This window comes from Polyergus mexicanus, unplaced genomic scaffold, assembly GCF_030449975.1.
Source record: "Polyergus mexicanus isolate NDT 795.1 unplaced genomic scaffold, iyPolMexi1.0 SCAF_26, whole genome shotgun sequence".
NCBI lineage: Eukaryota > Metazoa > Arthropoda > Insecta > Hymenoptera > Formicidae > Polyergus > Polyergus mexicanus.
Window position 1 is genome coordinate 3,599,756 of NW_027223346.1, and position 25,981 is coordinate 3,625,736.

General features: G+C 38.4%; 1 protein-coding gene across 18 annotated transcripts in view; it reads left to right on the forward strand.

Moving 5' to 3' along the window:
- LOC138943410 (uncharacterized) overlaps positions 1–25,981 on the forward strand; it is a 333,199-nt gene that overhangs the window by 282,859 nt on the left and 24,359 nt on the right. For all 18 annotated transcript variants that reach the window (XM_070314244.1, XM_070314247.1, XM_070314249.1 and 15 more), the window contains 2 exons: positions 7,581–7,681; positions 20,857–22,859. In XM_070314244.1, the coding sequence (XP_070170345.1) occupies positions 7,581–7,681; positions 20,857–22,859 (2,104 nt within the window). The remainder of the gene's footprint in view (positions 1–7,580; positions 7,682–20,856; positions 22,860–25,981) is intronic.

A 25,981-nucleotide genomic window follows, 5' to 3' on the forward strand; every position in this document is an offset into this window, starting at 1 on the left:
AAGCAGTGGTATCAACGCAGAGTACTAGTCGGTAGTCGCGTTATATATATATATATATATATATATATATATATATATATATATATATATATATATATATATATATATACGGTTCGTACTATGCAAGCGCTCGCCATTAATGTCCTCTAATTACTGAATTCTAATTACTGAAACAGAGAAATTTCTTTCTTAAGGTACTGATGGAATTATAAGAGGCAAAAGGGATTATTATTGGGATTTATTAATTGATGAAAAATATTTTACATTTATATTAATTATTTGTATTTATTAATTTATAAAATATAATTAAAATATAATTAAGATATTGAAGATATTATTCGTATGTAAAAATGGAGAAAAAATATTGTGTTTATCAATTTACAAAATATAATTAAAATATTGAAGACATATTATTTATATGTAAAAATGGAGAAAAAAGATCTCACGAAATATTTTATTTTGTAAAAATGAAAGACTGAGATTTCTTATATGTACAATCATTAATTAAGTCAAAAATATTTCTAATTAATTCGCATTGATTATTAGAAACGAAAACCTAAAGCAGACGTATCAGATAGAAGACCATCGCGTAGAAAAGAGAGGTAGCGTAATGTCTTCGGTTTCGGTACATACATAACGCTCACACGTGGATACTGGCACCCCGCGTAGTACTTTACTCCTTGGTACTTTGTGTGCAAATTATGCCCAAGACGAGACAGAATGGAGAAGAGCCCGGGTTTTGCCTGCGAGGATGAAGCGAACCCCCGATGTAACCTCTTCGTACGAGATTCGAATGAAAATTTAAGAGAAAGAGTTTGTCCCATAGCGCAAGCTTCCTGCTTCACAATATTTGGGAATGTCATTACCAAAAGCGAGATTTTATTCAAAAAATCAAATAGTTAGCTATGCATATGTGCGGGTTTACATTAATTTGTGATAATAAGATCAAAATAATAATCGCGGTAAGATAGATGCGATATATATTAATGATAAATTTAATTACAATTTTCAAGTTATCACAGAGAAAGATGATTACAATTATAATATTTTTATTTATATTTATATTTTATTTTATTTTTCTTTACCCTGTCGAATTTTTTTTTTTTTCTGTTTTGCCTGATATATTATTAGTGCGACAGACGAGAAAAAACTTTTAGTTTAAAAGAAATCATAAAATAAACAAAAGATTATGAATGAAAAGAATTATAGATATGTAAAAAAAAATTATAGATTTGTAAAAAAATTTTATGGCACTTAGACATTTTTTCTATATTACAAAGTGGATTAATGAAACGCAGAAAATTAGTATTGTAAAATCTTAAAGAGGCAAAGATTACATCAAAGCCTATCATGAAAGCTTGAATTAACTTTTATGCGCGCCTTGACAATTTTAATGATAACTGCAAGATAGACAGAGAGAGAGAGAGAGAGAGATGAAGAAAGGATTCATATTATTGCTCTTTAGAGATTAGGGTCTCTAGTTCTGCGACAAGCTGTACTCTCCATCTTATAATAACAGAAGCCTACCCTTACTCGAATGCCAGCGTTGTGTTCTCCACGTTCTCGTTATGTCTAAAGACTCCGATTAAGCTAGGAATCCTAGTTGATTCGTGCGATGCCACATTATATGTCTAATCTCTTACGTTCTATCGCTATTAAATGCTATACTTTATTTTGCGTAAAAAATTTATAACATAAAAAATAATATTAACAGCTAGAAGAGCACCTTCCTACAGTTTATCAATTACGGAAAAAAAAAAAGAGAGAAAAGAAGATACATGTATTTTTCAGAGAATTAATAAACATATGGATTTCCAAAATAAGTAAATGTTAAATTATTCGAATATTAATGACAAATGTGTTAAAAATTCTAATTGTTGTTTGTAATAAATTAATCTAATAATACTTATATTTGAGCAAACGTACTTCTCACAAACCTTTACGGGCAATAAAGGGATAGTAGGCGTAATCTGTAGAATCTCTCCCGTCTCTCTCTCTCTCTCTCTCTCTCTCTCTCTCTCTCTCTCTCTCTCTCTCTCTCTCTCTCTCTCTCTCTCTCTCTCTTCGTCAGTCCTTACAGTCGTTTTGGGGGAAAACAAGACATTTATAAACACCACCACCACAACCACGCGCGAGATTAGATTTGTTAAGATAATGAGGCGCCCGGTTTAGCGAAGCGCCTCCAGCGTGCCTGCAACCATCATCATGAAGAGCCTGCAACCGCCGTCTCCTTAATCCCGGATATGACTTTGCACGGCGAGACGGTTAGACCATTGCAGGATGCAGAGTTGCGGAAGGATATGTGTTTACGAGCCTTCCTAACAAATTTACTTGTTGGCAAAAATTGTTTACGTCGTTACGGGTGTAACATACATTACACGCATAGAGAAAAAAAAAATCTAACATGCATCTAATATACGTGTACATTCAAACGCAAAGGTCTTACATTCGCTAAATTAAGAAATTTTCTCCGATACATATAAAATATATTTTGATCGAGTATGTCTTGCGTAAAAAAGATGAAAAGAAATTAGAAAAATTTTTTATAAATATATATAATAATTATATATAATAAATAAATTTATTATATATAATTAATTATAAATAATATAAAGTTTATGGTTAGTACTATATATGTATATAAATAATAAAAATTTTAGTTATGCTATTATATCGTCTCACTTGATACCTCGAGTAAATTGAATTACGTTCTCAAGCTCTACACGGAGAGAAAGAAGGCGATTTTTTTTCGAGAGTGTGAGGATAAGGCAAGAGCTCGCGAGTCTATGGCCCTTGAGAGAAATATCGATGTGGAGATCCGCAGTCGATCAGGATTTATCCTAACTGCAATGTAGGCTGTATCTGGCGACGCGTTATTTCGACATCGGTGAAAAAAACATAATAAAATTTAACGGTCCGTCAGGCTGCGGCATTCCTACTCCCGGGGAGCAGCCAATAAATATCGGGGACAAGGCGGCTACAAATCTCAAGATAAACAGGAGCCCGTATTTTTCTACCCCCTTGACTTCCGTCGCGTTTCTCCGCGCTTTCTCCGAGCTCGTGGAAAAGGGCGCTCTGCCCTTTTTACATTCCACGTATGAATTATTAGGTGGCCGGACCTAAGGGGTGGACACCGCGGTATTTAATTTTCACTCCCCATTAAAACAGGACGAATTTTTCCCTAATCGCATCCCTGACGATGAAAGTGCGGTCGGCAGTTTGTCACCGACCCTTCGTTCTATTATCAATGTATTACCGCGCCTTACCCCTCTCTTCCTCTTTCTCTCCGTAAGCCGTATATTAATTTAAAGTTCGGCTTTTCGACGTGATTGCGTATCGGAGAACACATATTCGGATACGCATATTAACGAGATGAGAAATCCACGATGTTACCGAGACGGGTAGAGATCAGCGCGGGCGATGCCAATTAAGGAGGAGGTTGCGAGCACTGAAATAGAACTAAAGTCGGGCGGCTGCCTATGATATATGTGGTGGAAAATATCGGAGGCAATCTGTCACGCCATCGACGTTCCATAGGCGTCTGTTTCCCTCCGCTCCTTTTCCTTGGTTCAGAATATCGTGCTAGAAATTTGAATAATCTTGTTCATTCATCGTCATCGAAAAAATAAGAAAGAAAAATAAATATATATTTGTTAATTTTATAATTTTTATTAATTTTTTTAGTATTACTATTTTGTTGTTTAGTATTTTAATAGATATTGTACTTACAATTATTATTTATTATAAATGAAATAAAATGTATATTTATCATCTATTTTTAAAATAAAAAATTGTTTCGATCAATCTATTTAAAATCTGAAAAAGCATTAACGTAGCCATTAATTTATTCTAATAATATATTATACTTTTTTTCTGTTTTTATCCGATGTACTCATGAAAGATTTAAACAAATATCGTGTTCGAGTAATTCAATAAACAAGATCCCTTTAATTCCCTCTAAAGACGCAACTGGCATCCTCTCTCCTCTTTCAATACACGAACGGGTATCCTTCTCATCTCGCGCAGTCTTCTTCCATCTTGAACGAACTCCTTCTGGGTATACGGTTGATTAAACGCGCAACTATGTAATGCAACGCAAATATACTGGCCTCGAGCTCGTTTTCCTTTTTGGCGTTCCTCATCCCCGAAGACAGGACCGGAGTCGTTCCGCTCTCGATTCCACCTTTCGACTCTCTTTGAATTCCAACCCCGGTCACTTGACGGAAATATTTATCGAGGGTCTCCGGCGAGGCCCCCTCGTTGCCCTACTCCTTCGGGCTAGACAGGACGACGACAAGGCGAGACGCGGTTCCTCGTAGTTCACCCCGATATCTTTCGTCGGCGCGTCCCCTTCGTCCCTTCCTCCACGACTATCGCTCTCGTTCGCCAGTTCTTTGATCCATTTTACGGAGTTCGTTCGGTACGGATTATTTGCTCTCTTAATTACATTTCGATCTCATCTCTTTAACGCTCTCTCGTCGTTGAATAACTGATCAGTCAGTTCTCCTCGTCTTTCAAGCGCATTGACACGATTAAGCTATACAGAAAATGTATATATTACTATAACTTCATACAAATTGTCTAGTCATAATAAAAATGACAACCTTTTAAAAATAAATATAATATTATTTTTCAAATTAAATCTCAAAACTATGAATAAATAAATTTCTGTATTCAATCTGTATGACATTGATATGTTTTTTTAGATTTATACGCAGAGATATACATTATATTATATTAATTAAGATATATTAATTTTCACGCACGTGGATTTCGAAATTTTGACAAGATTGCGACACCTTTTTTTTCTTTTTTTTTCTTTTTTATCCTTCCCGGTCTACGACGGCGGAGAGTGAGAGCATCAGGACTTGATTTACATTTCTTTCTCTCGTCGGCATAAAAATTCCGCGGCGATAACTTCCTTTGTTCCACCCTCTGTGGTCGCAGGAACGACCGACCCCTGTGGCTCAAGAGCCGCGGGGGTGCCGTCGTAACTTCGTCTAGTTTCTCGTGCATATTACATTTTTGCTTAATTAAAGGCAATACACCTTTCGGTGGTAAACGCGAGTCACCTTCTATCGTCAGCTGTGATCGAAGAACTGTCCATTGAAATTTGCAACATTGGCAAAATAACATTTTGTTTATTTACGCAGATGAGCACTCATGCTGAATAGTAGTATATAATTACTAAATTGTTTTGTTAATATCTTTAAAAAATCTATATAAATTATAAAAAGATTTTAATCTAAAAAAGATATCTTTGCTTTAATATCTTATTATATAAAGTTCTTGAAATCACTTATACATAATGCGATATAAAATGTAATGAAATAAGTAATTGAAATAATGTATACTAAACTATATGCATTAGTAAAATAATGATATTAACAATATGATTAAACAATAATTTTTTCACAAATATATCTTAAAAATTAAAAACAAATTATACACCCTATCTATTGTATACAACATATCCATTAAAATTCAGACGCAAACAAATAATGAGGACAATGAATTTCTTAGACTCTTCTATTTTTCTATACAGCGATCATAAAATGCTCAGGAAATTGGTATAAAATTCCAATGATATGAACAAGTTGATCGCTTTTTAAGTCGGACGATAATTGGCATTATATTTTTGTAAAAGTTTCCGCGCGATCATGCTCGAGAATTGCTTCAAAAGCGTCCAGGAACGATCGAGCGAGCCGTAACCATGCGACGTTTCGCAACTTTATACGTTCCTGATAATCTCTCGGAGAGCTCCCGGACGGTTATTCGCGGTGGTCGTGTGGATTTATGAAATGGCAATAAAATTTATATGACTCGGTGGATCGTTAGGGGTGCGGGAGCGCGCTCGTTCAGATTGATGTCGGTTGTGCCGCGAGTCTGGTCCACTTGCCCGAGGCTACGTTTATTTCTCTGTGCGATCGTCGTAGAGCGGTCCATGCTCGTTATTAATCTCTTGAAAATCGCGACGGTCATTTTAATCATTGTGTAAAACAAAAAAAAAGCAGATTCTATTTAATGTATCGTCGCGCACGCGTATCACATTTGAAAAAAATTCGTAGATCTTTAATAATTCTCGATAATATTCAATTTTTGAAATTCAATTCTTCGATTATCATATAAATATTTCACAAAATTTATATTAAATCTATAAATTTAACACAAGTGCTAATTAATTATGTGTATACAGGGTGACCTACGTATAAAGCGTTACAAGCTAATAACTTTAAGAATACTTGTCAAATCGAAAAATTGTTAATGAGAAAGTTTCATGTTTTCGAGGGGCCTTTCTAACTACGTAAACATAAAATTGCCCCCGCTCCCTCTCTAAAGGAGGCGTGGGAGAGGGTGGAGGGAGGGGGGGGAGGGGGTAACTTTAAAATTTTAAACGGAACCCCTCATTTTTTATTCCATATTTTTATAGCTTATCTCGAAAGCTTTCCAAGATACTATAATAAAGTATTTTTTCATTAAGTACTTTTTGAGTTATTTTATATCTTAGTCTGACATATTTTGATATAAAAAAATAAAATATCTAAGTAAAATATTTAGTTTTCGATAATCTTACCGTAATACTTTTATGTACAGAATAATGAGACAAATCAATTAGTAATAAAAAAAAAAAAAAAAAATGTTTTTAAGGAAAAGCATGTAATTATTTACAATGTATTTTTTTAAACAATTATTTGTTCCTTTTTTTTACACTAATTGATCTGTTTCATTATTCTTTACATAAAAGTATTACGGTAAGATTATCGAAAACTAAATTATTTTACGAGATATTTTATAGATATACGAATTAAATTAATATATACAATATATATATATATATATAATTTAATTCGTATATTAAACTATATATGTATGTAATTGCGAGTCTATTAATAATTTTATATGCAAAGAGCAGCAACATGCAAAGAGAAAATTATATATTATTTACATACATATTATGTACATATTCTGTAAATTGATGGCCCCGAGAAAATTTGTGTTTAATTTAGAAATCAATCAAGCAAAATAAATCAATTATTTTTAAAATTATTTTTGCAAAAGGATATATAATTTTACAAGATAAAATGTATAAATTAAAGAGGCATAAAATTAATATCTAATAACATTGGTACTTTTCATGACATATATTCAGCGTGAAAAGTTAATCGATCTTCAAGAAATATGGTATACGTATATCTAATATCTGTCTCGAAAGCATGATGTTACTTTTCTATCATTTGATCTCGAGCACCAAAGTTAAGAGAAAAAAAAAGGTGCTTTGGATAACTCACTTATGCAGTGAATCACGCGTGTGCTTTGCCAAGCATGATGCCTCGAGGACATGTCTGTTCTACCTGTTGCTCGATTCCCCATCGACGGTAGCAAGTATTGCGCGAAGAATTCGATGGGCTCTCTCCTTCTCCGTGTTTTCTCCTGCCTATTGCGACGTGAGACAGTTCGTAAGGCGTTGCAGAGAATTTTCAGAAATTACAATGTACGATTCGGATCGTCAAGACCGATAATATAGGCCAATTTCATTTTTTTTTTTTTAGTAACAGTATCGCCTTCGTCTCTTGTTGCAGGTAGACGATCGAGTCAGGTCTCCGGGAACATCACGATGCCTGACCGCTACTACCATGTCGCTCTCCATCTCGCCTTCTAGCCCCGAAGAACCTGTTACGCTGTAAGTAATATGTATACATAAATTTTTCTGAAGCTATTTCTTTGAAGTAACTTGCTTGATATTGTTACGAAAATGAACGATATACATGTATGAAATTTTCACACAATTTTTATCTCACCCAGAATAGTCCTGTTGTTTTTTTCTTCCTCTCTGAAGATGATAAATTAAAACGAAAAAGATGTACGGTGAAGTAATACATTTATGATATAATAATAAAATTAAAAGTCTCTTAAAGTAAAATGTTTATTAAGTCTCACTGGAACGCCTTGTCAAACAAGGTATAATAACTTTCTCATTGAAGATATTAACTTATAATTTCCACGTATATCAAACAGAAACATATTAAACCTGAATGTGAATTTTTTTTATTTAACTAAAATAAAATTATATAATAATCATTAATGTAATTTAGAAAAAAGTACTATACATAATAAATAACGGAAAATTTAAGATACAAAATCAGCTTTTATTTGAAGCTAAACATTATATTATACCTGCATTATCGTATGCGTGTATGTAACGTGAATTATTTCACGAAAGCCTCTGAAAGAAATATTGAAATCAAACATACAACGGAAAGGAATTAAATATGATCTACTGTACACACTTAATGGAGAGAACATTGCGAACGATTAACGCTACTCTATATTTTACGTAAAAAAATTATAAAGGTCTCTTTCTCACTTTCTTTCTCGCGGAAAACACCGGGGGGAGACTACGATCTTTGCAGTTTCCTTTCTACGATCCAAAAAGCCACTCAGATAAATTAGTAGTCGCCACTGTGCCGCGTATTGCGCAAGCGATAATACAGCAATGGTTGTTCTCGTGTGGTTCCCCCGGCGTTCCCACCGTTGTTGTCGGCTCGCTTTCGCGCAGAGCATCGCGTAGCGAGCTAAAGTAGGAAGACGAAGAGGGAAGAGTGAGAGGGGGAGGAGGGAGAGGCGATATTTATGCCAGTTTTTTATTGCGCTTTAGCCTGAGAGAGCAGAATGGAAACAATATGTCATCCGGTAGGAAAAGCAGCCTGGTAGCAAGACGGGGATGAGGGTCGGACGGGGGGGGGGGGAGGGTTGAAGAAGGGAGCTGCGTGAACTTCTTGTAGGTGGTCCGACCGGTGTGGTACCTAACGTTAATACTAACGCCTCCGCCTTGCCAGCGCCCTCCGGCCGACGTCATGATTTTAAATGAACAATCCCCGTTTCTCCCTTTCAGCCCGAAAACACAGGCGAGAGATTGCCGACGTGCGTTTCGCGATACCGCCTACTAAACGATTTTTGAATTTGTTCGCATTGTACTCTTACTTCCATCTAGAATTATTTAGTATAAGATCGATTGGTGTGGAATACGCGAGAGAGAGAGAGAGAGAGAGAGAGAGAGAGAGAGAGAGAGAGAGAGAGAGAGAATATTTTTTCATGAATATAGCTTTTCATGAATTTGCACAATGGGAAAATCTCTCAGGCTGATGTAAAAGTTAAAAAAATAAACGATATATAATAAAAACATTGTATATTAACCAGAGTTTGTTGATTGCTTTTTTGCATACAAATAATTTAAAAATCTTTTCTGACGCAAAGATGATTAGATCAACTTGCCACTGAAGTAATTTCATTGCAATTTACATAAAAATGAATATATTTTTACCGAAAAAGCGTGGATAATCGTTAATGGAGAAAGTAGATAAACTTGTGCGCGTATACCCTTTGAATAAATATAGTCGTATATAAATATAAATCCGGCAATCTCGCGGCAAGCTTAAAATATTCGAGATCGGACGATTTCCGGCAGTTCCGCTTGTCGCTCGGAAGTACGCGAGAAAAAAAAAAGAGAGAGAGAGAGAAAAAAAAGGAACGAAGGAAAAAAGGGGGAAGGACTCGTTATTCGGAGTCTCAAGAGTCATCGGATAAGTGCATATCGATTTCTCCCTATTGGCAAGGGTCGGGCCGTTGGTAAGATCGAGGCGAATGGGAAAAAAGAAGGCGGTAAAAAGGGCAAAGGCTATAAGTAACGGACCGTCTGGTGGAAAGCGCTCGAGGGCGAACAGTGATTTAGAGAAATTAAAACTTTAATTCATGTTCGGGTTCATGGGGGGGGAGGGGAGGGGGGTTGTGTCCTCTACCCCCTACCATCTTTCCCTCTCTGCCCAACCGCTATTCTACCCTGTGGCATTCTGCGCCCCCGTCGATCGACCGAAATACCGCTCCGCGTAAATTGGCAAGCACAACTAGTGCTGGTTTTGCTCCGCAATTCTCCGAGGTCTTCTCGTATTTTCGTGGAAATACTAATCCTCTATTGCATAAGCTTAAATGCCATAAAGTAATACATTTATTAATAGATGCATGTGTATGCGAGACAATTTATGTAAATAATTTTCTAGAATATTATTATATAATTATTTATTAAAATTAAATAATTTCTCGATTAAAATAATGAAAACATTACAAAGAAACAACATTAAGGATGACATATTTATAACGCAATTAATAATTTAAGAAATGTAAAGGAACGTTTCGATATTGCAGCTGCTTGTTTATCGTCGAAAAATCTAGCAATAGGTGATTTATAAGAAGAGGGCGAACGAACAAATGTTTCGGGGTCGGTCATCCGTGTCTACTAGATACAATTATTGTCATCTTGATTTAAGTCGCACATGCATTTTAAAGCACAATACAAGCTAGCTCAGTGTGACCGGCAGTTACAGGAGGCGAATAAAAATTCAATATTGCTGGATAAAGAAGCACTATGTATGCTCTATTATTGATCTAATATTCCCCCTTATCTAAATTTCTTCCTTATATATATATATATACATATAAAGGATTTCTCTCAACCAATATAAATGATATATAAATATCATAAATATTTGTGCAAAACTATCTATGCTTATTGCTAATTTTATGGCAATAATATAGTTCAAGAAAGTTAATTATCATAATAATAACACATATAAAAATTGTTTGCATTTTTTTCAAATCTTGTTTTTACGCTAATTGTATATAGCATGGATGAATTTTAAATATAATTGTAATTATATTAATATATAATTGATCTATATCAAAAATTAAAAAATATGAAAATTGAAGATTTAATTAAATTTTCGCCAATAAAAAAACAATTCCAAATTTATTGAAAAAAATTGCGCCGTTTTTGCGATATGTCTCTGTAATATTAATTTGTGTAGTAATAATGTTACTCGATCGTAGAGAGAGAATTCCAAAAAAATAATGACTCGCGAGACAGAAGCGTCGCGATAAATCCGCATTTCGGAAGACGTCCTTACAAACTTTTACGAGCCATACAGGATACAGAATATGAGGAAACGTGTACCCCCTTTATCTTTCCTTTCCCTGATCTGCTGTCTCTCTCGTAATTTCTTTCCTCGTTCATCCTTCGCCCTTCGCGTTCGTTCTTCTTTCATCTCTCCGTCTCTGGATATCGCGCGCTCCGGCTTTTAGGGGGCAGCCTCCGCCTCCAATAAATTCCCATCACCAGCTTCCAGGTACGCCTTCGTAGTAAATAAATCATATCGTAAGTGAATCCGAATTGAATACAATGAATAAATATGGCTTTCGTATAATAAAAGGTAACCAGATGTCTGAGTACCTAATAGGAACCACGATAACTAATTTTTCTCTAATCCAAGAGAAAATTTCATTTTCATATCTCAATTTGAAAATATTCCACGACATTTTCTATGTATATTTCTTTTTATATTTTATCGGTGATTTCTTTTTATATATTTTGAATTTTATTTTTTTTATTTACCCTTTAAAAAAAAGATCAAGCATTTTGCGTCTATATTAAATATATTATTTTTCTTTATCGTACAAAGCGAATATGGGCGATTTAGGCTTGTTCGCGACGCAGTTTCGCCCGCATGTATGCGTGAATGCGAGTCAAGGAGCAACCAGTCGGTGGAAATGCATAAATACATGAGTCGCGGGGCAACGAGCGAAAGAGGGAGACAAGCTTGGCCCGCATATATAGCGAGCGACTCGTAATAACGTGTGGATAGCCGTTCCTCTCGTCACGAGAGAGAAAATACGGTCTTTCGAAAGCCTGTACTTTCCCCTCGAAAATGTGGATGCGGTTTCGCTGCTTGCTAGAGAGGACATATGAGTAATGACAATCTTATTCCACGATTTTCAGTCACTAACTTTTTTCCACGACAATTCTCTTGTTATCCGTTGTTATTTTTAAAAATACCTTATATATACATCATTATTAAATTTATTATTAATTTTGTGCGCAAAAGTTTTTGAAAAACTGCAATTTAATTTACGTAGATACCCGGTGAATCGAAAGATCACGTACGACGTACACAAGTGGCGATAAATATACACAATTGTCGAGATGGATAAAAAGACATTGTGTAAAATAAAGATTAAAATAAAAATTATGTTCTCAGATTCGAAGTATTAATTTTTAATTAATTCAAGCTATTGATCAGAAACATAATAAAATTTTGTCTGTGGACAATCAATTGATCGATAAATCTTTTATAATTCTGTAGATCAGCTGTCTCTCTGATCTACAGCTCTACTGATTTTTTTTATTAATTTACTACATAATACAAGATTTTTTTCACTAACCGTTAGTCTAACACAATTGACATCGGCTTCGTCAACGAATAACGAATTAGATTTTCGTGACTCTCAAGATTGTCTTCTAATCTGTCAGCAATCGGGTGAATTAAAAGTCGAAGGGAACGCAATCAAACGATGACTGTGCCGCAACGAGCGCGGGAAGTAAATATAAAGGGAAGGGATGACTCTGCAGGCATTAGAGAGGCGAGATTCGCATTCCCGCATTACTGTCACGCGAGTAATTACGCACCGTCGAAAGCAACGGTGCGATGGTTAGAGATGGGGGCGAGAGGAGTGGGTGGTGATGGTAGGATGTAAGGGACGGTGGGACGGGAGGAGCAGAAGGAGCTAGAAGGGTTGCTGCTGTCGTTGCGCTGCTGGCTCGGCGTCTCCCGCGTTGCGCGATTCGCAGCCAACGGGAGAAACCAGAGCTAATAAAAGCCCACAATTACCTCCGGTTCGAGCCATTTGTCTTGACGGGCGTCTCATGCCCGATATAATTCACCGTGGCAACAACACATTGTTGCCTAATGAGGTGTAAAACATTCCGAGATATCTGGCTGTCTCGGGCTGCGAGGGCGGTTTTCGTAGACCAGGCCGATTCACGATATCGCGCTCCTTTTCCCCGCTCTCTTACACAGACCGATTCTTCTTTATCGTCAAGAACGAGAAACCTCGCGGAATTTCGACGAATCGCTCGCGCATCGGTCTGTCCCTGGAAAAGTTACAGTGATAAGTAATTCTATGATTTTTAGAGGCAGACAAAAAAATTGATCGAGGGACAGGTCGTTTATAAATTTTTAGAGGAATCTACAAAAAAATTCCCTGGAATCTGATAACTGGTTTGTTTCTTTTAGAATATTCTCTTGCGCGTGACGTTCTTTAAAGGTAAAAAGTTTTCCATGAAATTGAAATTAATCTTCTAAAAAGCCAACCTTTTCATTTTCAAGATCCGATAAATGAGCATTCTAATATTATACAATAATTAGGTTAAACATCTGTTTTTAAACATATTTGCTTAAATATTAAACGAGATTTAATTTTATCGTTAAAGTTAATTTATTAAAACTCTATAATTTTACTGTAAAATGTGTCATCTTTTTTTTTTTAGTTCAATTTTTAAATTAATAATTAAAGTAATATTTTATAAATTGAGAAATTTCATATTGAAATTTACAATAAGGCGAGGGTATATATAATAAACATATGCTTTTATCATGCGTAAGTAACTCGCAAGCAAGCTCAATTGTCACAAATCTCTCATCGTCAGATTAATTCCTGCCATTCGGTTTCGCAAGTTACATCGAGATCCACCGATTTGGAGCGTGCTCTGCGTTCTCGCTCCTTTTCATCCCGAAAAGTTTCTAGCTCCCTCTCCCCTCTCCCCTAACACAAATCATACAGTTTGCCGGACAATGTTCGTTCGTTGCGGCGTATCCTTTCAAGATTTTTTTCCACCGCGGTATGGAAGAAACGTGCTCCGTCAATTCGATTTAGCCGGATGTACTACGTGCTTTTTTTTTCACTCACTCCCATCCTGTCTGTCTCAAACAGCTCGTTCGCTTCTCTTTGTCTTTATTTCGCCGGTGCGGCAGTGATTTGCTGGCGATAAAGCCGCATCGACAGGCGACGCACGTGTATCGCGTGTCGACACCCTCCTCCTTTTCTAGCACGGGTTCTTTCCTCTCCCGAGTCTCACCCTTCGCGCTCAAGACCGGTCGGAGGAGCTTATGATATATTTGTAATCATGTTACCCGCGATACGTGCCCTTCCGTTACAACTGCCTCTCGTAACAAACGGCCGTGAACCTTTTTTTTTTTTTTTTCCACTTTATGGCCGCGTACGTACTCGCGCATTCCCCGACAAATTTTCGGGAAATAGCACTTTTCGCATTTGCACATTTTACATGCGATTTAAGATGCTTGAGATCGTTGCAGATTGTTGCATATGCGCGACAATCTAAATTTACATGTTATTAATAATCGAGGAAGATCGATTTTTTATTACGTTGTATCAGAATCTCATAATATAAGACTTCTCAAATTTAAGAAACATCAATCTTAAAAATATTGTAAATTTTACATATATTTATTTTAATCTTTAAATATACTTTATTATAATTGTTAAATTTGATATGTCGCGACGTTACAATTCTTGTCATTCCTTTAATCGTAATATAATTTTAGCGATATGTCGAATACGTTTATAGGGATGATATTCATACATTGCTAGAATATAATGTCGCGAGGCGATTCACAGTGAGAGGACTCTCGAGTTTTAAGGGTCGTCATCAGCGCGAGGCTCGAGAAATTGCATCGTAATCCAAGAACGACGCGAGACGGACCGCTTTTCGGAGAGGTAATTTCAGATACTCGTAACAATCTGGTGGCGGCGGAAGCATATTATTATAGCCGTAGCCCTGCGGACAGTTTATTCCAGGTTCGTTTCCACATTTACTGCTCTCCTCATTTCGTTCAGAAAAAATTCGCGATTCGTCGGCTCTAAAATCGGATTGTCTGAAATCGTACAAGATATCGCACTCGTGGAAAATTTTAAAATAAAAATAGTATTATAATTTTCTTACTATAAATATGCGTTCATTTCTTCTCATGCCCTGTTAAATAAGAAAGAATAGCAATGTAACGAACAATTTTTTCTTATCTATCGTATTATAACGATTTATTATAAAATAAAGTGTTATTCGTGCTTTAATCGCGTATTATAAAGTTACACGAAACATAATAAGTTACATAAAAAATTGTCAAAAGATAATGGTTTTTTTTTTTATAATAAAATTTTACATATGTATTAAATATATCAACAGATCCCTAAACTAACACAAATAACGTTGTTGCATGCGTAAGAAGTGTATATACGTATATACTAGTACTTGTCACTATGACGTTATCGATCCGATGGCATGGTCGGACGTCGGTTGGTCCGAGCACAGTCGCTTCTTACCCCTCTCATTCCTTTATCTCTTTCTGTATATATCCCGTCTTTGTCGCCTCCTCGATGCAACCGTTTAAGCAAATATCAGCATTAAACCCCTAGGAGACGCGTGAGGTCCTTTTCAATTTATCCGTCGTTCGAGATGAGGATATCGGAGAACGCAAAGTACGATTTTAATGTTCGCTTAAACTCCATCGTACTTTCGCGATTTCGCATATGACGGAAGTATGCCTGCATGTTGGCTACTAGACACGCGATATAAGAATCGTTCATCCAAATACTAGATCTGAAAATTATCTGAATTTGTCGCATAATATATATGTGGTCACTCTACTATCTCTTTCTAAAGACATTAAACTCAAGAAGGCGCGCAATTTGTGAACGGGAAGATGTAAGGACCCGTTTCGCAACAGCGCAGTCGCCGGCTTTCGTAACTGCGAAAATTTGCGGCCTCCCACCGCCAGCGGTCTCACTATAAATCAGATGAAATTTGTTATGCGCGGCACGCAGATGGTTTTGTTATATGAAAATATGTGCCGCACAGGGATGGCGTGTAAGTATCCCTCGGTAAAACACATCCCTTATATCCCGCGCGTACCCTCGGCCCAGGTTGCCTCGCCCCGCTTCTTACGCCATCCCTCCCTCCCCCTCCCCACCCCCACCCCCCTCCAGACAGGCCCGAGGCGTCATGCTGTTCTGCGCTCTCTTTAATTACACCCCGAAAACGGGACGCGTGACGTATTGCCATGTGGCGAAAGGGACAAAAAAACGACCTCCACTTCGGGATAGAATCGCCTCGCGATCTACAGCTACAGGTCGTTAATCAACGCCGCGGCGATACCTTAATGTTTCGAGAATACATTACGCGCATACGAATAAGAATTAAGGAGAAATCACGATTTTCTTTTTCCTAATTCTTCCTGTATTGTAAAATTTTCGTGATATTTATAATATAGCAATTTTCCTTATTATTGTTGTAAACTTTGTATGTTTATAGATTAAATATTTTTTAAACAGCCTTATATGCTTTGACGGAAAATTTATTTTTATCAAGATTCGCGAGGATAATAATTTTTCTTAAATCTGATATATCAGCTTAAAATTTGCTGATCTGCTGAAATTTTAGAAGACGTAAGGTGAAGGATTTATTGGAAAGAAGTAGTAAGTTCGGCGATGGAGGAGCCACTTAAAGCGTTGGCCCGGTCAGTGCTAAATATTTGATCAGAATTCGATTGGTTTAAGACGTCAGCCGGTAAGCGAGGGTATACTCATGGGATGGACGAAAAAAACAGGAAGAAGGAGAAAGCTCAACGAATGGACGGACAGTTAGTAGCTAGACGACGGAGTATTCCCTTGAGTCGAACGGCAAAATGATGTCAAACGGACAGCTCAGCTGTCTTGGTCACAGCATTCTCTTTTTACTAGTAATATATCTACAATTCGCTTTAAAATTTCTCTCTCCCTCTCTCTCTCTTTCTTTATCTCTGTTTCTCTTTCACGCCCTCTTTTTTTGCGCGCCCGATGACAGCTATAGAAAGCAAATAACGATGGCGTCTTGAAGCAGTAACAGAAATAAAGCCAATTCCGTTATTGTTAGTTTTAAACGGGATTCGTAGAAATGACATAACTTGAAAGGAACATTGTTGTTTGTCATTTATGAAAAGCTTTTTTTCCAATAAAATATACGCCAATACATTATCGCTATTTCATTTAATTATAAATTGACAAATTAACGGACAAAATAACAGAACGATAATAGTTTCAATTCTAAAAAAGCGCTTCGATATAATTGCTGTTAATATAATATTTTAATATGAATTAATACAACTAATAAGTTACGAAATTTTCATTAATTGCGACAATTAAGCGTTTGTTCTTGTTTTCTTAACGCGAGTCGCTAAAGGCAGAGAACAAGGGAGGCACAAAGGTCGAATCGCACAAAATTCATGCGAATCTACGTAGTGCCAAGTGGGGTGCATTAGCCAAGTTCCCCATTATCCACGCGTGAGAGACCCCTAAATTATCCGGCGCTCGCCTAGCGCCGATCTTGCCCACCCTCGCACGTCGGCGAGAAAAAGACGTATGACCGTCTTTTTTCGAGAACACCCTCGACAGGCTCCGGGATAAAGTTACCAATGCGTGATCTTTGCAATTGCAAGAAATTCGCTACGTATCAAAACGTTAACAGGGGATCATTTAAATCGTTATAATTTTTGTCAGATTATCTTATTTATCTTTGATGACTTTTGTTTTATTTTTCTGTATTTTATTCTTCTAATTAATAATTTAGAGGTATTCTGTATAGAGGCAATTTTCTCGTACATGCGTGAATTAGGAAATTGGCTATTTACATTATTAATTATTAATCTGATATTATTGGCGGACATTAATATTTTCTAGCCAAAATTAACACTAATATTTTGAGACAATTTAACACAAATTCGCAACCGATGAAATTCGCCTTCAATATATGACCGGAACTCTAATTTATTATATAATTCTAAAAAGAACACTAGGACTCATAAAGAATGCTGAAGATGGAGAGGAAAGGAGGGTCGGAGAGAAAAGAAGGATAAGGAAACTGAAAACAAAAAAGAGAGAGAAAGAAGAAGGAAGGATTTGCATGTATGTACACATGAATGGAGGAAGTGAGATAAAAGAGCAAGAGAATAAGACGAAGGCAGAAGAACAACCAGATAACTAGAAGAGGGGGGGGGGGGAAGAGTCACAACGAGAAAGAGAGAGTGAGAGACGGAAGAACCGTGAGGAAGATAGAGAACGCAAGTTTGGGCTATCTCTCCGAGCACAGTTCCAAGGAGCTTCCTTTAGACTTTAGTGACGTGACGTCGCCTTAATACTCTAATCCCTGCAATGGAAGCACCATCGTCCGCCTCGCGTCGTCGTGTTCTGTCTAGCCGTCCTCTTACCCATACCACACCATGCTCGGCACATGTTAATTAATTGACGAATACAGATTCTCAGATGTTCAAATCTTTCGCGTCTATTGCAAAAACTTAATAAATATTTGTCAAATATTGACATTTAAAACGTACAAAAATTTCTTAAAGATTTAGTATAAAAAAAGTGTAATAATTAAAATAAAATGATTATATTTTTCGCTCAATCTTTCTTATTTTTACGCTACGAATTTTTTTATCACTTGATATATTACAAAGTAACAATTTTTTGTGAATGAAAAAATTCTGTATTTTTTGACAGTTTATGACATATTGATATAAATGATTAAAATCTATTCAATGTCTCACGTGATATTAGAAACATTTACAGGCGTCTCTGATGGAGACTTTGACGGTATCGACAATGTTTCTTCTTTGCGAGAATTTAAAGACAACCTTTACGTAATATATCTGCGTGGCTATTCACCCATACTAGGACTATACGCTTGCTTTCTAATTATTCCCCACAGACCGTAAGGGATGACACGTAATTGGAGGGTGGACCAGGGATGCATCGATCCCCAACTCGAAGGGATTCTAGCTCTTTCTTGCGTCGTATTTCCCCCTCCTCCCCCTTTTCTCTCTGCCCATTTCGTCCTTACGCAGTTTCTCCGTCGAAGGCCAGTTTCAAGAGCATTGATTCGCAAAGAAAAGTGATAATGTCTTAAGCCGTTGGTGCGATTTAACTTCCGATTTTGGACGAGGGCACTCCCGCCGTCCTCCCACCGCGGTCTCTAGCAAGAGTTCGTCGCTCTAAACTCCCGACTACGTGGTCTGAGGAGGGTTTAAGGTTTAAGGGAAGCTCATTCCTTGGGATCCTAGGGAGCTCCGCTAAGCGCTGACGCTGATCCCGCTCTTCTTCTGACTCCGCCACCTCCAGGAGCTCGGGTTTATCTAATTCCAGTTGTAGGTTCCTCCTATCGCTGTAAACCTTACGAGCGTACCAAAGGGCAAGCGTCGTGCAGTTAAAGGCCTAAAGTCTTATAAGTCATCTGAAATACGGATAACTTATTAATTTGAAATAATGTGTAGACTTTAAGATTATAAATAATTTGGAAATTATGAAATATTTGAATATTTTATCAAATATATCAGGTTCGTGCAAAATTTGGTTATGACTAAGTGAAGCAAATAAGTGATATTAATGAATCTTATTATTAACTGTAGAATTCTCTCTTATGATAGTTTTATATAATTTTTTAACATTTAAAAAAAATAAAAATAACTATAAATATAATAAGATGAATTTTTAATATATAAATGAATATTATGAATATTGTGTAATGAATATAAACACGTGCGATCCATTTATGTTTGCGGGATTATGTACACAGTAATTAATCATAAATCCGAATTTGCAATGACTTTCGGTTTGCCCAAATAGCCGTCTTACATTTATCACTAGTCTCAGAAATATTTGCGAAGAGAAAATTACAAATTTACTACGAAGAAAGTTGTTTCTGTTCAGACTGGCAAAGATTTGACTTTTCCTTTGAAAATCCAGCTACGCAAAGAACTCGCGAGTTGCAAAAGGGAGTAGATTGGCGAGATCGCTGGCCGGGACCAATGTTGCTCGGATTCCTAAAGCAGCAAAGAGAGAACCAAGTAGCACGTACATACATATAGTAACGCGAGGCAGCCCGGTGGGAAGGTGGAGGGATAGTAGTATAGACGCGGATGGATATAAGCGGGAGAGGTGTACGGAGAGCACGTACCTCAACACACTGAGAGAGAAAGAGAGATATAGGAGAGAATCCTAGGTGTGTACCCAGGAATCGTGTCCCCTTCTACAATATCCGTGGCGGGGGGTCGAGGTGAGCGAAAGGGATGTGCAGAGGAGCTGGGAATCGTGCTCCAGCCAAGCTCAAGGGGGTGGACAGTGCGCAGAACCCGCCCCCACCTTTCGCGACGAAGCAGAAGCCGCCGGCTGCCCGCGCAAGTCTTCATCCCCTCCGTGCGCGACGGAAGATCGCCACCCCCGAACGAACTTAAACATAGCACAGTAGCTCGCGAGCACCCCGTCTGAAAGGGCCCATCGCGCACACCGACCCGGACTTGTTACCTACATATATATATATATATATATGTGTGTTTATATACATATATATATACATATATGTATATATAGATATCGGCGGTTTGTGTCGAGCACGCGTGTCCTCGCTGTGTGCATGCGCGCGTGCGTGTCACGCAGTGCCTGTCGGAACATCTCGAATCCGCCGTAAGGACGAAGCAAGATAGAGTGTGTTGCTAGAGAAAATAATACGAGAATCCAAGCGATTGTTCATCAGGATAGACAAAGTAAGAGAGAGAGAGAGAGAAAAAAAAGGGAAATATACGGACGCATCTCGGCACAGAATGATACTTCGGATTCGTGACGACGCACTCGACGATCCTCTGCGGATGTCAGGTGAATTCTCTTGAGAGACCGTCCCTTAGACTTTGAATGCGCTGTTAAGTAGATGATCGAGGGAGAAAAAGAAGAGGCCTGTGGGGCAGGCGCTGAGGATCTACCGCAACGAAAGAGCGGCAAGGATCCTGAGCGAGATGGCCTCTCTTGTTAGATCGCGCCGGCCTCGAAATTGACGAATTCGATCTTGCACTCGTGTACCGAATGCACCGCGTCCTTAGCGCCCGCATGGCAGAGCAAACTTGCTGATCCTCTGGAATTTTTGTGTTCCAGGGTGGAACTGACCAGCGTGCCGGGCGGACAGAATGCGATGGCTCATCTCAAAAAGCGGAAGCTGGAAGCAGAGTCCGTCACGCAGAATCCTAAACAGACGCAGCAGCCGTTGCAGCAGCAATTGTTGATCAACAAGAAGGCCCTGCAGACGAACACGCCGCAAGAGATGGAGCCGACTGACGCCGCCGTGAAGCGAAGGAGGAAAAGCGTTCGCGACGACGACGCGCGAAAGACGATCGACGTCGTTGATCCTAACAAAAACATACCGCTACCTCAGAAGAAACGCGCGTTTGCATCGGGCAATTCAGGTAGTCCCGCTAGAAAATCCAGCAAGCACTGCGAGGAACCCGAAGATGACGAGACTTTAATAAGAGAAACAGAGGCCGCCTTGAAGAGTTTGTCAGGTAGCTGGCCTGGACCTAGAGGATCTCTGTATCAAAGAGGCAATTCGGACGAAGATAAATATGAGTCTAACTTTGAAAATCTCTTTGAAGAAAAAAAAGAAAATCCTAAATTATCGCCCTCATCAACGTCTTCGAATACAAGCAACGACACTGGTTGTTTATTGAAGGACGTGATAACTTTTCGCGGACAACAAGATCGATCTGGTAAAATGCAACAGCAAAATAGACAGGATTCGAAGCAACAACATCCGATTAAAATTAAAAAGGACTTGGATAATCTTCTCAAGATAGAGAACGAATGCGCGAATATTCAGTCTCAAGTCAGTAACGTCAATCAGAACGAATTGCCGAAAATCAGACCGGTTTCCGTTCGATCATTATCGAGCAAAGATAGAAATGACAGGAACATGGTGAGTACACACATTGACTCTCAGGGAAGGCAATCGGATAAGTATTCCCGATACGATCCGCCAGATTTCAACGAGTTGGTCGATGATTCGTCCAACGAACTTGAAATCGACATGTCCGATCCAACAGTTGACAAAGACGAAAGCGATCGAGATAGATCGAACGATAGGGAACGAGATCGAATATGTAAAAATGGTCAATCACCACAGAGTATCGTTAGGCAGCAGCAGCAGCAGCAGCAGCAGCAGCAGCAGCAGCAGCAGCAGCAGCAGCAGCAACAACATCATCAGCAGCAGCATCAAGTGCTTTACTCGAATTATCAGAGACAGTATAATGAGACCAACATGAAAGTTTCTCCCACGGGGACTTCGTCATCCTCGTCACCGCCAGCGAGCTCGCCATTCTCCGCAACATCCGCGTTTAGGCCACCCAATACGGACCACTCGAAAGTTCCATGTCGCGGCGCTTCATCAGTAGCCTCTTCTGCAATTCCGCCAATCGGTCCATATCCAGCTAGCGCTACGTTCGTGGGATATCCGACGCCTGGACCGACGATGCCGTCGCCGCAGCCCATAGCCGGCATATCACCCACGTCGGAGGACAAACGCTCGTCTACGGTATCTCTATTGCAGCTCAAGTCCTCGAAGCAAGAGAGCCATCATGTGACGACTCACAATGTAGCCTCCAATTCTGTGTCCCCCAGCAAGAGCCCTCCTGGCGGTCTATCTGCCGTTACCAGTCCCGATTCTTCAAAACAGTACACGATCCTGCAACCTGCGGGAGTGGGCTCCAGAGCGGCCAGTGCAATCCAGGATATCACGAGGGACGGAGTGGTCAGTGTCGCCGCCGTGAGCAACTGCACCACGGCAGGCAACGGCGCTGTTAACAACGTCAGTGCCGCAAACGTGAATGGCAACGGAGTCGGCAATAAGGCAACGACCAACAGCAGTAATAGTGCCAATGATAGCGGCAATACCGCGATTCCTGCTGGAAATCCTAATGCGAACAGCATCGCCAGCATAACCATTACGACGGCATCGACGACCACTACTACATCCAGTCCGACAGTTGCTGCCGATGTACCCGCAGCGAGTAGCCAGCAGGACAATGTCATGAAAATGCCAGAGAGACCCGGCACCTTCGACAGTAGCAGGCCGGGAATGTCTATGTCTCCGTCCAGTCTCGGCAGAGGTGAGGATTTCCATGTCTTGTCGCGTTATAAAACGCGATATTGTATCGAAGCGACGTATATATATATATATATATATATATATATATATATATATTCAAATTGATATTAATATTGACATTGAATATTGTTACGGGCAATTCATTCAGTTATTTACAGACTCTTCCAACTTAGAAATCAAAATATATACATAAAAAGAACGTTAAATTTATGTAGATACTAATGTTGTTTCTGATATGGTAGTTTCCAATTATAAAAAAAAAAAAGATCTGGTATTGTTTTAAAAAATATTAATATCCAATATGATACTGATATATCTACAGTTATTTACAGTTACTCGAAGCGATACAGTTTTTCTTGTATTCTTATATATTATATCAGTAATAGAATCGTAAAGAAAAAAATGTATACATTATATATATTTATATAAAATATAAAATATATATATATACATATATAATTTTTAATTTATAAAAACTATTAAAAATGTATAAATGTAAATAACGTAGTATTATCAAAGCTTACAATACGCTGCACTTTTAAAAATTAAGGATGTCTTTAAATTTTTGTAGAAGAACGAACGCAGGCATGTGTTCGAAACACTTTAAATTATTGGTAGAGATAGTAATCGTAAGTAGTAGTGGAGTAATACCGGTCGTACGTTATGCGTTACGAGAGGGGACAAAAGGCATTTTCGACTCTCTCGCTTACGCCGTTCCTTGCCTTCTCTCAATCTTCTCTCTCTCTTTCTCTCTCGCTTTCTCTATCTTGCTCTCTATAAAGTTAGGGGAGTTAGGACAGCGCGGAAAATCAATAATTACGAAGCGAGGGGTGATGACTCAAATGCTGAAATCAAGGTCTCTTCGAGCAAAATTATTCTCCCGTATCCTATGATGTAGGCATTCTATGTTTGTCCCCGTCATTGTTCCTTTATTCCCTTCTTTTTTTCTTACATCGGCTCTGTCGTCGTATCTTTACCTGATTATACGAAACATATCGCGTATTTAGGAAAGTATGCTTGAAATTAGCGAGAATAGTGCTTTGCGAAGTAATAGCATTCAAATATTTTCGATAATCTATTATAATAAGCAAACCTATAGTTAACGAAATTATTTTGCTTTGATAGTTTGATGTATTAAACGTAATTATACACGATGAAAGAGACGAATCTTTCTTTCGAGAAGAATCAAAGAGCTGTCCCTCGCGCGTCGCTGTAGATGCGCCATAGTGTGACAGGTGGAGGTTCGAGTGCATTCCAGGGTCTTAGGGCAGCGAAGACACGACGTGTCTAGTCGGGGAAATTTGGGGTTGATACCACGTCATACGTATAAGCCGCAGCTGTCAGCGGCTGGAAACGTGACTAGCATCCCAGCCGTTCCACAAGCCACCTTATTACCACCCTGCGCCTGGCTGCCTGTCCTCATTATCCCCTTAACGTTTTCTCCGGCCGATGGCTGCGAAGATGATCGCTTTCAAGAATTCAATCTTCCGCGTTTGATTTCTCGTCTGTCGCAAAACGAACATGTGGAAAATTAATCGAATTAATAATAATGATTGGAGAAATATCAATTATCATTAAAGTTAAACTGCCGATGGGCATTGAAGTAAATAAAATACAATAGTTTGCTTGTTGCAAAATCTCAGATAAGACTACGCGACATGATAAATGGGTCCGATTAAACGCGTACTTATCAGCGTGACAGCGATACAACCATACCGGGGAGTCGGTCAAGCGAGAGGGAGGTTTTTAATCCATCGAAAATCCATCTCTCTTTCTCTCTCGTTGCCGAGAGTTGCTCTTGATCTCTTCGATTTAGCAGCGTGACGATCGCGTGCGCCCTTTTTTTTATTCGCCAGGCGCGCACATGCAGCCGCGTAAGAGCGTGTTGACACGCCATAAAACCGCTATCGGGAAATCCGTCGGCCGCAAAAACCACCCTTTCCGCGTCGAGAAAGACCGGCCGCGCGCGCGCGACCGGGGTCGAGTCGGCTAATAAAAAAATAAACTGCCCTGTAACTCAATTTTACGCTGCCTTTGCGACCGCACGCATAAAAAGGACCTTTACTCGCGCGCGAGGGCTCTACCCTCCCTTTAAGGGCGCCGCGCGCCTCCGTGTGTAAATACCTACTTTGTGATTGTTCCTCGCGCTGTTCTCTCTTTTTTTAGAACCTCCGATCTTTTCCTTATCCAGCGTGCGATTCAGTACGGGGAAGTCACCGGGAAGCTATTATATGCATCGACTATCCTATATGATCGAGAGTGTGTGTAACTTTATATACGTTGGTACTACCGGAGATTCCTATAGAACCGTTTACAATCTCGTGCGATTGAATTTGTTATATATTGTATATTATGTTATGAGCTATACTCATCGCATGCGACAGAATAATAAGTCTTTATACTTTTGCCATTAATTAAAATTTATTTTAAGTTACAAAGCGCGTTATTTTGTCAAAAACTTGACGTCATATCAAGATAATAATCTTAGAAGAAAACGCAGCGTCATATTAATGACATGTAGTATATCTGCATTCGCAAGGACAGCTCATGACACGCGATTCGCCGATATTTTTTTCATTCTTTAAACTTGAAGAAGTTGAAGCATGGAATTAACAATATAAACGAAAAGATACGTTTCTAAGTATTACAGAGAAATTAATTGCTCAAATAGACGCATTGAATTTTATGAAAAACTGTTTATATAATATATCCCGCGTTGAATTTCAATCACATAAATTATGTTTCTTAATATCTTTATTTTTTTATTTTTTTTTTTCGATAAAAAAATAACCGATCATCGACAAAGATAAAGTATGGAAGATACAAAAATTCCGATTTGAATTAAATAACGTGCAAATACAAATTCAATTTATAATCTAAAGGATGAAATTTAGGTATTACTGTCAATTGGAGTTAATTGGCTCGCGCGAATATTCATCCGTTACGCATGCATACTCAATTGCGCTGATTAACCGACTTTTGACAGCGAATTAATAATTAGCAATCAGCGGACGCTCAATTCTCCCCGATTATCTTGACGACGGCGATGATTTTTCGCGGTCGAACGAAAGTCTCGGCGCGTGTCGCGCAAGCTGACCGAATAAAACAATTCCGGTATTTATA